The 12,406-nt window shown below is 57.3% G+C and overlaps 1 protein-coding gene across 3 annotated transcripts in view; it reads right to left on the reverse strand.

The window, feature by feature from the left end:
- LOC116794760 (lysosomal alpha-glucosidase-like) overlaps positions 1–12,406 on the reverse strand; it is a 24,461-nt gene continuing 12,055 nt past the window's right edge. The window contains exons 1-20 of one of the 3 annotated variants that reach the window (XM_032703773.1): positions 10,661–10,739; positions 8,951–9,482; positions 8,620–8,765; positions 7,483–7,648; positions 6,884–6,980; positions 5,738–5,857; positions 5,371–5,489; positions 5,170–5,301; positions 4,276–4,386; positions 3,354–3,467; positions 3,116–3,200; positions 2,648–2,765; positions 2,168–2,301; positions 1,897–2,048; positions 1,609–1,757; positions 1,378–1,519; positions 1,080–1,178; positions 806–970; positions 579–725; positions 1–329 (exon numbers count right to left, since the gene is read on the reverse strand). In XM_032703773.1, coding sequence (XP_032559664.1) covers positions 267–329; positions 579–725; positions 806–970; positions 1,080–1,178; positions 1,378–1,519; positions 1,609–1,757; positions 1,897–2,048; positions 2,168–2,301; positions 2,648–2,765; positions 3,116–3,200; positions 3,354–3,467; positions 4,276–4,386; positions 5,170–5,301; positions 5,371–5,489; positions 5,738–5,857; positions 6,884–6,980; positions 7,483–7,648; positions 8,620–8,765; positions 8,951–9,472 — 2,781 coding nt within the window. In that variant the 5' untranslated portion in view covers positions 9,473–9,482; positions 10,661–10,739 and the 3' untranslated portion in view covers positions 1–266. Of the gene's footprint in view, positions 330–578; positions 726–805; positions 971–1,079; positions 1,179–1,377; positions 1,520–1,608; positions 1,758–1,896; positions 2,049–2,167; positions 2,302–2,647; positions 2,766–3,115; positions 3,201–3,353; positions 3,468–4,275; positions 4,387–5,169; positions 5,302–5,370; positions 5,490–5,737; positions 5,858–6,883; positions 6,981–7,482; positions 7,649–8,619; positions 8,766–8,950; positions 9,483–10,660; positions 10,740–12,406 lie in introns of those variants that run through there. The other 2 variants (XM_032703775.1, XM_032703774.1) reach the window with 2 other exon arrangements.

The raw sequence follows: 12,406 nt of genomic DNA on the forward strand, positions 1-12,406 counted from the left end.
AGCTCTCCACGTGCCTTTATTGCAGCAAGGGACTGTGGGTGCCCACACCTCCACCCACACCACCCACCTGGGGCCACGCGGGGGGCACACAGTGGCCAAGCCCCCGTCCCACACCCCCTGTCCCCAGCCTGGGGGGGGACACACAGCAGCAGGTGACAGTCCCAGACACCTCCTCCACAGCAGCATCCCAGCTTCAGGGGCTGGAGCATCAAGCATCTCCTGGACGGGTGGTCTTGGCAAGGGTGGGTGACCCCACAGCCCCCAGCTCACAGCCACTGCAGGGAGAAGCCCTGGCTGAGGCTGATGCCGAGGTCACTCACAGTGAGAACCTGGGGGGGAAGAGGAGACATTTTGGGGTACAGCCTTGGCTGGAGGGAAGTGGAGAATGTCTTCCCCTACCCAGCTTGGCTGAGCTTCACTGCCCCTGAACCCTGGCGTGGCAGAAGAGCCACACGATGTCCTCACCCACCTCTTTGGTCACCAACCTTGTGACCCTTAGGGTTATAGAGGAGGGAGGGTGGAGCCCCTCAAGATGGAGACTTTCACCCAGGACAGGGCACCCCAAGATGAAGCTGTACCTGGTTGTCCAGGTAGGAGAAGGGCTTCTCCTGGCCATTCAGAAGGACCTTGCTGGGCGGCTTCTGCACCCCAAAGATGCTCAGTGTGCCAATGGTGACATTGGTGGCCTCAGTGCTGGCATGGAGGACAGTGGAGGTGAAGGTGTTCTGCAGGAAGGGACAGCATGAGCTCAAGGTGGCCAGATGCCACAGGACCCCCCACTCCTGCCCTCCCCACCACATCCCACCTGCGTGACATTGAACACCAGGTAGGAGTAGCTGCCCCGCTCGAAGGTGTCCAGGCTCTCGCCATCGTCCCAGAAAAGGTCCCCCCAGGCAGTGGCACTCGAGGACAAAGCCACGATGAGGCGCAGGGGGTTCCCTCGAGTCGCCTCACTTGTGGTCCCTGGTTTCTGGGGTTCAAAGACATGGGTTCTGTAGGGCTGTGAGCGCTGGGGATGGGGGTCTGGGAGCTGAGGTGATAGGGGACAGCACTCAGGGAGGTGATGGGTGGGCGCTTACCTGGGTGGGCAGGATGGAACCCTCCCGGACATGCAAGTTGAGGTGCTCCAGGGGGGCTGACATCTTCAACATCTCCCCACTGCTGTTCACCGAGGAGCCCTGGGTAGGTGGTGAGAGACACGGGTGTGAGGGAGTCAGAGGCACAGCAGGGTGCTCAGGCATGGGTCTGGGGAGCAGCCATCCCCACCCCTTCCTCCATCAGGGCTCGCTGGGCTCAGCCATGGTTTCCCACCCGCAGTCCTGAGATGGTTAAGCAGGGATCACCCAGTCCCTGGCCAAGTGCCATGGTGTTCCTCACCGTGTAGAAGTCGTACCACGTGCCTTGGGGGACGTAGCCTGTGACCGAGTCCACCCCGGGCTCCAGCACCGGTGTCACCAGCAAGCTCCGGCCCCACAGGAACTGCCTGTCCAGCCCCAGGGTGGCCACATCCTGGGGGAACCTGTGGCAGGATGGAGACACTGCTCAATCGGCCACTTCTCTGCGATTCAGTCCAAGCGTCTCCCCAGCTACTGGTGGGGATGGTCTTACTCAAAGAACAAGGGCCGAGCGACAGTGTCCCCTTGCAGGTGGGCATGGTGGAAAAGGGTGTAGAGGAAGGGCAGGAGGGAGTATCGGGTCAGCAGCACGTCCTTCATGGCCGTCCTGGCCGCAGGGCTGAACACCGTTGGGTCCTGGGCCTGGGGGAGATGTAGGGAGTCAGCAGCTGTCCCACCCCAACCCCACCTCCCACACCCCCCATCCTGCATCCTCCATCCCGTGTCTCATATCCCGCATCCCACCCCTGGGATGCCTCCCACCGGGCACGCTGCCCTTGACCTTCTCGTTCTGGGTGTTGTGGTTGCGAGCGAAGGGGTAGAAGGCACCGAGCTGCATCCAGCGGGTGCAGAGCTCCTCCGAGGTGCTGCCGGAGAAGCCGCAGATGTCCGCCCCCACCAGTGGGATGCCGAAGAGGCTAAAGCTCAGCAGCCCTGAGGGCAGGGACAGTCAACAGAGTGCAGGGAGTTTCGGAGGTGTCTCCGAACAAGCAGAAAGCTCAGTGGAGCTGGGAGGGCTGGGAGGGCACCTGAGTGTGTTCTGTGCCACCCACCTGGGATGGAGTAATACATGTCCTTCCACTGGCTCCGGTTGTCTCCCAGCCAGTGCCCTGAGTAGCGGCCCTGGCTGGGGAAGGTGGAGCGGGAGATGATGAAGGGACGCTTCCCCCGGATCTGGATCAAGGCACTGGAAAACAATAGGGAGAGGAAGGGGCAGGAGGTGAGAGCAGCCCCCCAGGCATTTGCCTTATCCCACAACAGTTGAGGGAGAGGTCCAGGTCCAGCCCTGTGGCAGCCCTGCAGTACTGGAGAGTTGACCTGAGCAAAGGCTTGGCACCAGGACCAGCCTCACCCACCTGTCCCTCCCAGAGCAGCGTCAGCTCCCCTCTTTTCTGGGGTTATTCTCACCCTGAAGGTTGCGAGCAGCCAGACTATGTCCCCTTGAAGTCAGGCACTCAAACCCCCATCCCCATCTGAGCAGGATTTTGCCCCATCCCATCCTCAGGCTGTCAGGGAGCAGGATGCTCAGGTACCTTGCTGTGGCTTTGGCTTCCATCAGCCCGTAGAGGTTGTGGAGGTTGTAGTGCACCGAGGCTTTCTGCTTTGCTGAGGCACACACTGTCTTGGAGGAGAGGGAATCGCCCAGCACAGCTGCCAGCAGAGAGAGCCCAGTTGGCACCCGGTGGTGGTGGGGGGTGCAGGGCATGGGGACCCCCCACACTTACTGGCCCTGGGTCAGCCCTCTCACAGGAGCCATCGCTGCCAGCCCAGGGCCAAAAGATCACACAGATGGTCCCACCCTGCACCCTGACATGGCCCCAACAAGTGTGTAAGGCTTAGACACCGATACTGGCACATGCAAGTAGAGATGGAGACATTCAGGGTGTAAAACAGACAGAATGTCTTTTAGAAATGGTTTTCCCCCATCACACTCGGTTGGCAGAGATTTCAAAGCACACAGTACATGCCTGCACAGCCTTGTATCTCATCTTCCTCCTTACCTGGAGTGTAGGGTGGGCTGTCGAGCTCTCCTGGGGGGCAGCCGTCTTCAGACCCATCCATGAAGTTGGATGGCTCATTCATGTCCTAAGCAAAGAAAATTGTGGAGCAATTTCAAGCATGTGGTTTTGGGCATTAATGGATAGACCTGGAAAAGCTGCAGACAGTCCTGCCAGGGCACACGCTGGGTGTGAGCTGAGGTGCTGGCAGGAGGCGACCCAGGGGCAAAGAGAGACTTACGATCCAGAGGCCATCGAAGGGCACATGGGCATGGAAGTGCTGCAAGTTCTCCAGCCACCACTGGTGAGTGTCTGGGTTGGAGAAGTCTGCAAAGGCAGTGTAACCAGGCCAGACCTGCAGGGACATCACAAAACCACGGGTTCATCAAGCAGGTGATTTTTGGGGAGCTGCCACCGGGAACAGGGTACCACAGCATGGTGAAGGACCAGGGGTGAAACAGGCAATAACCCAGAAAGTAAACCCAGGCCAATGCTTTGAGTCCTGGATGCTACATATACATCATACCCCTTCTTCCTCCATGGTACCAGGAATATTGTGGTGCTGAGGACTCCCCACAGTCCGTGGGCAGTGACAGCTGAAGGAGTGGCTGCTCTCCCTCCACTTGCACAAGCCCTGACACCACCTTGCCCAGGGCATGTCAGGGAAAAGCCATGATTTCTCCATGCTTTGCCTCATTTCAGGAATTTCAGCCAATTCATTTTCCCCCATGTTTTCAGGCTACAATAAAACCCCCTCCTTGGAAATGGCGAGGGAGAGACAATGGGAGCAAACAGTCACAGGGGTCAAACTGGGAGGGAACTACTGTGGAGCAGATCCAGAGGTGCACTGTTCATCCCAGGCAACCTCCCCTCACACCAAAAACAGGAAGGGAAAGAAATCAGATGACCAGCCTTGGGCAGCACTGCTGACTCTGTTAAGCTCATATGACTTCCACAGGCTCCTCTGCTGGACAGGGGCTGACTCCTGGGGTTGGTGAAGACACCAGAAGGTGACACATGATTACAAGGGCCGAGCCAGGTTCTGGCAATTATCCCAGAGAAATCTCTTGGTCACTTGTCTTTCCCTCTACGGTAAGGGATGAAATCCCAGCCCTGCTATTGCATAACCCACAGGGCTGGGATTTCCCCCTGGAGCTCCTCACCTTCCCGATTAGTGGCTGCCCTTGGGTGGTGTTGAGGAACAAGCCCCGCCTCAAGCCTTCATCAAAAGGCCAGTAGGAGCCGTGAGGGTTGGTGCTGCTGATGCCAGGATCCTAGGGACAGAGCAGAAGGTTAGTGCCATTCCAGGCAGACCGTGGCTCCTTCCCCTGGCCAGACCAGAGTGATTCACAGAAGACAACCCAGACAGGGTCAGCCAGAGCCCAGACACAGAGGCTGTTTGCCCCAAGGGGAACAGAAACTTGCTTGGACACTTCCAGGCATGTTTTCTAAAATGCCACTTCTGTAAGTCCCCAGGACACATTAGGATGTTTTGGGGAGGGGGCAGACAAAATACATGAAATCTTGTGCTTACGCAAGAAATGTCAGGTCATGGACGGGCTTGGCTACTAAGGGGAGTTCAAAGGGGAGGAATCCAACCTTCCCCTGCAAGGACCTGAGCGTCCCCATTGACCCCAGCAAGCAGAACCCATGCCCCCATTCTTTGTAGAGGGAAGAAAGGAGATCCCAGCCAGGTCACAAGATCCCAGCACTCATGGGGATGTGGGAGCACCCAAGCTGAGCACCCACGAGTTAAACTGCCTGACCTACAGTTCCTCCATTCCTCCACCCATGGAGGTCAGAGGCACCCTTGTCCCCCTGCAGCAGACAGGAGCACATCATGAGAACCTGGCCTGTGTGTCTGTGGTCCCTGCATTAGGGGGATTTCCAGTGGCAGTTTACAGCTGCCCATCCAGCACTGGGGACCAGCCTCCCACAAAAATTCTTGGGGCTGGGGTTGATCAGCTGGAATTGTAAGCATCCCTTACAATGTCTTACAATGTCTTACATCCCAGCTCTGCAGCAAAGACAGCACAGGGGGAGAGGAGGGGGAATACCAAGATCATAACGTAGCGCTGCCCATGTTTGTGGAGGTCTTCCACCAGCGAGGGGAGGGAGGCAAATTTCTGGGAATCGAAGGTGAAGTCCCGGTACTCATCCATGTAATCGATGTCATTCCACTGTGCATCCTGCGGGACAGAGGCTCAGGGATGAAGGATGGAGCCTGGACCCCCCACTCCACTGGTATGAGGGATTACCTGGGGGATCTGGTAGTTCCTCATGGCTCTCACAGTCTGCCAGGTCCCATTGCTGGATCCATAGCCCCAGCGGCAGAGGTGGAAGCCGAGAGCCCAGAGGGGTGGCATGGCTGGGAAACCTGCAGTGGGAGAATGGAAGCATGGCTGGGGTGTCCCGAGATGACAGCAGCATCTCAAAAGGATAGGAAGGTAAGGGGAGAGGTGGGAAAAGGAGGTGATCACTGACCCTTCATGTGCTGTGAGGGCTGGGGGAGGCTGATTCCTCCCCAGCTGGGAGGGCTGGGGATGGGGTGAAGCTGGGGTGAGATGGGGATGTGGGTATGGGGAAGGTGCCTGCAGATAGCCATGGTGGGGTGCAGGCACTTACCTATCACCTGCTGGTACTGTTGGATGACCATGTTGGGATCGGGCCCCAGGAAGATGTAAAAATCCAGCACCCCTCCAATGGTCCTCCAGGTCAGGCCCGGAGCAGGCTGCAGGGCCACCTCTTTGAAGGGGAAGGAAAAGGGAAAAAGACAGTGACAACTGGGGAGCAACCTCCAGACCTCAGCCCACATGATGGGGACCAGGCAGCACCACAGGCAATGCTCAGGGGAATAGACAAATCCCTGCCTTGCACTCAGTGGATGCTAAATGTGTGTCTGGAAGCTTAAATCATCACAGCCCATGGGAGATCAGTGGTTTATGCTATCTTTAAAATCTGCTCTTTAAGCTCAAAGCTGCACCAACTTCCACTGCTGGACCAAGATCAAGCACGTGCAGTGCAGTGCTTTCCTTCATGTTCCCCCCAAAGCCCCCTCCTAAGTGAGTCTAGAGCTACTCGTACAAGAGAGTGTGTGGGAGCAAGGCCTTTCCTGGGAAGGGCTTTCCACATGAATGAGCCCTCAAACCTCAGCTCGGGTGGCTGCATCTCACACAAGCTCCTCTTCAGCAGCGTGCCTGCAACAGATCCCAGCGCAGCTGGAGCTGCCAGAGCCCCGGTGTGCGCAGCATCGCCCCAGCTGGCTGCAAGCAGCAGCTGCTGGGAGGGTTGGGTGGTCACCGGTGCCGTCCCCAACACGGCAGGAGCCCGCAGGAGCTGCTGAGTGTGTCAGCTGGCACACACGGGCAGATCCCACGGCCGCAGCTGGCGCGGCACAGCTGGGGAAACATGGGCAGCAGACGGCATCCTCGGCTGCACCCCAGCCATGCCACGCTGCCAGGCCTGGGGGCAAGGATGTTTCAGTGGAGGGGGGAATAGGCATGGACCTGCATGCAAGGCACTTGCTTTCCTGATGGCAACTCAGCAGCTGGGTGTGTGGTTAAACTGCTCAGCAGTTGCTAAAGAGCCTCGCTGTAGCCAGGAAACAGATGGCTGCGCTCAATAACGGAGCCATCAAACCACATCTTTCCCTTTTATGGCTTCCTCTTACCCCAGGTTCCCAAACTGGCCACTCCAGTAGTTTCCATCTGTCCCCACCTGCCAGGTCCTCCACGAGGGACCAGCTGGCCTGGGGTCCCCTAACACACCTACCCATCGCGTTGCTGTTGAGAAGGAAAACCCCGTGAGCATCTCCGCCCTCCTCCATCAGCAGGTAGAAGGGGTGAGCGCCATAGAGGTTGAACGATTCCTGCAAGGAAGAGGTGCCAGGTAAGACAGCAGAGAGGGCAAAGCAGGAGAGCCCCATGTCACTGGGGGTGAATAAAAGGCCCTGAGCTGCATATGCTTCCACCACCTAACCAGGAACCTGTCACCCCTGTGGAGGACAAGGCAAAGGACGGGGATGGTTTCAGGGCTGGTGCTGAAGGCTGTGGGAGGCTGCTTCTTCCTTGCCGTTCAGGGGCTACTGAGCTGGGCTGGGTGAGAGGGAAACCTCCTGCCTCACCACAACACATTGCACGAGCAGCAGGGTGGAGCGGAAAACACCCGGTGCCCTCGGAGTGCCAAGAGCATTTTGCAATTGCTCTGAAATTCTCCCTGGCACATACCTGCCTATCAGCCTTGATCATCCCCCGCCCCTCCCAGTGCTGCTGCCCACCCCTGCCATGTTTTCCCAGGGCTTGTCCAAAGCATGGGAAAGCAGCATCCCTGTTCTCACCCCCTGCACCCCCCTGGGGACAGGACAGATGTACCATGGGAGCGACATCACGTGCCCACAGAGTGAGGGTATTCCAGTCCAGGCTGTGCAGGAGGCTGCCACGGTGCTCCCCCAGCCCATAGAGGAACCTGGATGGGAGCGATGTGGATATCTGGAGAAACTGGTCAGCGAAGATCAAGGGGGCCACAGTGGTGTTGAGCCTGCCAGGGTTATATTGAGGAAAAGAGGGGGTCAAGAGGGGATGCTGGGACCCACTGGGATCCATTTGCCCATCAAAAACTGATCCCTTCACTCTCGAAACATCCCAAAGGCCAGTGAAGCAGCACATGTCCCACCCCACATCCATCCCTAACAACTTGGACCAGGAGTAAATTTGGGTCTGCATGGAGGCAAGGCACAGCCTGAGCCTAAACCAGCCTGACCCAGTGCGGCACAGCCTTCCCTTTGATCCCAGAAGTTTCCACCCAGGTTATTATTAACCACCGAGGCGATATGGCAGTGGGACTTCTCAGCCTGCTGTCACTGATAAGCAGCTCCCAAATACAAGACAGACCACAGTCACCAGCAAATGGGAAGGAGGAGGAAAAGATGGGATCCCAAAACACCCTGACCATACATCGCCCAGCTGTCAGTGCTTGTCAACAGCTTAGTGTGGGCAAAGCTGTGGAGGTGACAGAGAGCAGTACAGCAAAGTCACCAGCAGTCTTTTTCCACGAAAAGCCTGGAACTATGAATGTCCCTATAGCTTCAACAGCCAGTGAAACCCGAAAGAAGCGTGAAATGGGCAAAGCCACAACCCTTTGTTGGCCCTTTTCCCGAGCCGCCATGTCGCTCATTGGTGATGTGCCGGGGACCTGCACAGTGTTTGGCTGGTGTAGGACCTCGGGAGGAATCAGGGCACTGGGAGGTTTTTGGAGAGGTGCCAAAAACCCAGTCCTGCCATGGCCATAGCAAGCACATGGCCAGCCCGTGGGGCCAGGAAGCCACGTGCTGCTGCATCCCCATGTGAGCACTGCTAAAAAGATGCAAGACAAAAAGCAATAATTGGCTGAAGATCTTGCAAGCATGGGTTTTTCCTCTGAAAAACCTCTGGAAAGTGTGCTGGAGCCTGCCTAGGGTTGGATAAGTTTCTCCCCACCTGCTACAGGATGAGGAGAAGGTGGGATCTTACAGCACTGTCCCCGTTGCTGTGCGCCGCAGCAGCACCCCAAAGGGATCCCAGGAGAAGTTCAGGCTGTAGATGGGGTTTTCTGCCCTCTTCATCGCCTGGGGAACATCAAGGGGAACCTCGTACCGTGGGTTGGCAGCATCCGTTATCTGCAAAAGGGAGAAAAAGTGCTTTAAAGACCAGCAAAGCAAGAGGGCAAAGGGTTGGAGATACTCATTGGCCCCACACAGCCATGCCTGGAGCACAGCAGCTTCCACACTTGGTCACAGCAGGGGACAGTTGCCTGTGGGATGACAGGTGCAAGGGTCAGGAGGGCAGCCATCAGGAACCTCACCTTGATGTGCAGCCGTGTGTCTGTCTCACACTCCACGTCCAGTCTCAGCATCTCAATGTCCCGGGGGTAATAGGCCTTCTCCCTTCGCGCCAGCAACCCCACCATGCCCAGTGCTGTCTGGTTGAGACTCTCCAAGGTATAGCTGGGGAAGTCAGGGGGATAGAAGCACCAGGGCACCCCCTGCTTGCCCTCTGCCGGCAGAGGGCTCTGGATGAAGCAGCACCCTCGGCTTTCACAGAGCTCCTGGGTCACCACCACCTGCCGCTCTGGGTAGCAGTCGAAGCGATGGCTTTCAGGCACCAGGAGACATTTGGGGGGTGGAGTGGGTCCGAGCCAGCCCCCCGACACTTGCTGCAGCACCCAGACGGTGATGGTGCTCAGCAGCACGGCAGCCACCAGCAGCCCACTGCCCACCCAGCACGGGGCCATCCTCCCATGGGTGGGGGGCATTGGGGCAGCCCCTTCCTCCTCCACCTGGCATCCTGCCGGCTGCGGCGTTGTCAGCTTCTGGTACGACTTCATCGTCCTGGTGCTGGATCAAAGGGGAGAAGGAGGCAGGTGTGAAAGAGACAAAGGGGGAGAGCTCGCCCAAGCCTCAAGGACAGCTTCACTCTCTCCTGATGCCTCTGGTTCAGGCAGAGCCTGCCCACCTCAGCACCCTGCATCATCACATCTGCGCCTTCGGCTAAGATGCACATGGCAAACTCGGCAATGGAAGGCTTTGCCAAGGTCAGGTGGTCCTGATCCTGCTAAGTGCGGGGAGATGCTGACAAAGAACTCCCCACCAGCCCTAAGGGACAAAGCACCACCCACCTGAACCCCACCTGCTCTCAGGGAGTGGCAGAGCAGCCCCTCAAGGAGTTTTTCCCAGGTCTGAATTTATGGACTGCAGCATTTCTGGAAGCTGCAAGCAAAATCGAGCTTGCTCTGCCTGTGGGAACAGAGGTGGGAGCCACGGCTCCAAGGTAGGGAGCATCCTCTGCTCAGGGGATTTTCTGCTCTGAGCATCCTCTTTGAGCATCCTCTTATCATCGCCCAAAGCCCTGAGTCAGAGGTTTTAGCTGCGGGAAGGGCTGGGCAAGGGATGGCTGGGAGTATACCATCAGTCCTTGCCTCCCACTGATAAAACCTGATTCTAACAACCTCTCAGACAAACACCTCCTGGACTGTAAGCAAAGGAGACCCTCATGCTCCGGGTGAGTGCAGGGAGCAATCTCAGCACCTTAAATAAGAGACACAATAAGAGACACAACTTTCTTCTCTCCATCTCCTATCACAGGCGCTCAGACGCTGCCTTCCTCCACCCTACGACCTGCAACGGCTCAGCAAACGGCTCCATCCCCACCACAAACAGGTTTATTCCCTGGCAGCCCTCCCCAAGCTCGGCCACCACCGCGGCACAACCTGCCGGGGCCCGGCTGCGAAACCCCCGCGAGCGGCAGCGCCTCCGCCCCGTGCAACCGCCCGCCGCTTCTCCACGCGTGGGCGGCGGCCCCGGGGTGGCAGCGCCCACCCGCCGCGGCCACCCGAACCCCCGAGGTGGCACCTCGGCGTGCCACCAGCCCATACTCCCCAGGCTCCTGCCCGGCCGCCCCGCCGCGGGGACACTGCGGGGGGACACAGAGCTCCAGCCGGGCACGGGGAGCGCCGCGCCCCGGGAGCCCCTGCTCGCCTGCGGACCCCGCTCCGGCCGTGCCGGCGCTTACATACACGTGTCTCCTCTTGACATTGTGGCTGCGGGCGGGCAGCGGGCAGCGGGCAGCAGGCAGCGGGCAGCGGGCAGCGGGCGGGCAGCGCTCCCGGCGCTGCAGCTCTGCCTGCTCCGCCGTAAACACCCGAGAAGCCGCCCCGCTCCTACCGCGCCTCTCTAGTAGCAGCGCATCTACACACATAACGCCTCTCCGCCGACTGATCGTCCGCTCGCTCCTCTCCTTTCTGCGCTTTGAGTGGTTTTTATTTTATTTTATCTTCAATTTATTTTTTAATATTTTATCTAAACTCAGCGCTGCTCAAAAGCGACAAGGTGGGTAATATGGGGGATCAGCGGGTTTTTTAGATTTTCCCCAGCATGGATGCACGGAGGGTCTCTAAACCCAGAGTACAAATGCCTCTGTCACCCTTGTAGGTTGAGAGCACCTTACCTAAAGCAGAGTGAAAGAGGTCCCTGTACTGAATCGTGTGTTGTGGCTTCAGGGAATCACTGTGGCTTCAGGATGTGTTTTGAGCACACAGCAGGTGGGCCAGACCCACAAAACACCCATATCCCAGAATGAAACCCTTTTTCCATCCAGGTTTTCACCAGAGTTCCTGTCTCCCATGCACTTCTCTTCATCTGCTTAACAAATGTATAGAACTGCACAGGCTTTCCCACTTTTCGAAGGACTCCTTGTTTACTATTAAAGGCCACTGCAGTCTAAAGGTCAGCAGCAAAGAACAACACACCTTTGGAGCAGAGTTGCTTTCCCCAGGGAATGAAAAGAAAAAGTAACCTGTTGTGAACAGGACGATTCACCCAGAAACACAATTTCAGGTGACAAGGCCACTTCCTTCCTGCCATAAGCAGTCTGCCAAAACCATGTTGTTGTGAAGACAGGGGAAAATACCCCAATTCTGGCAAGCCCCATGCGTGGGGCTGTCACCACAGAGGATGAGACCCCCCCCACCCAGGATGCAGCCTGTCCATCCCTCCAGCCTCCTGCCTCCACCCTCTCGTGGATGCCTCAGGGAAAAACCTTGGATAATACAGGATGGCTCTGGCCACTCTTGGTTATCATCACTCAGAGAGAGCACAGGGGCAGGTGGCTGTGTTGGGGACATCAGAGTCCCTCAGGCTCCCACCACCAGGACCCCTTTCCTTGCTTGTCTTGGCTCTCTGAGCCACCAGAACCCTCCTGGATGTAAAGGAGATTTGGAGACAAACCTCAGAGGCATCAGTGGGGAACACAGGGATGGCTGAAATCTGCCTTGCAACCCTGAGCTCAACCCATCCCAGTACCCAGGGCAAGATTTCAGAGTCTGCAAATCTGGGAGAGGTGAAAGCCAATACTTCATGCCACTGCCCAGGAGCTTTAGCCAACCTCATTAGTCAGTTCCAATAGTAAACAGGGATTTCTTAACATCAGGGTGGTGCATTCGCCTAAATCTTGCTCCAGCTGCCCAGATCTGTGGGGCTGTGCCAGAAATGGGGCTCTCCGTGTTTTCCAGCTTGTGTTGTTCAAAGGGAGCAGCAAAAGATGGGATCTTATTCAAAGCCTCAACTATGACCCTTAGAACTGCTCCAATAAGGATATCTGGCCCTGAGGCTGGAAAGCACAAATTGCACAGACTTTCTAATATAGTTACGGACACAAAAAAAATCAAAAGGAGCCCAGTCGTGATGGAGGCAGTTGGGTTTGATCAACCACCCGTGTTATTACATTTTTTGATATATTACCATCAATGTTGGATGCTCCCGGG

This window comes from Chiroxiphia lanceolata, chromosome 16, assembly GCF_009829145.1.
Source record: "Chiroxiphia lanceolata isolate bChiLan1 chromosome 16, bChiLan1.pri, whole genome shotgun sequence".
Classification (NCBI taxonomy): Eukaryota; Metazoa; Chordata; class Aves; order Passeriformes; family Pipridae; genus Chiroxiphia; species Chiroxiphia lanceolata.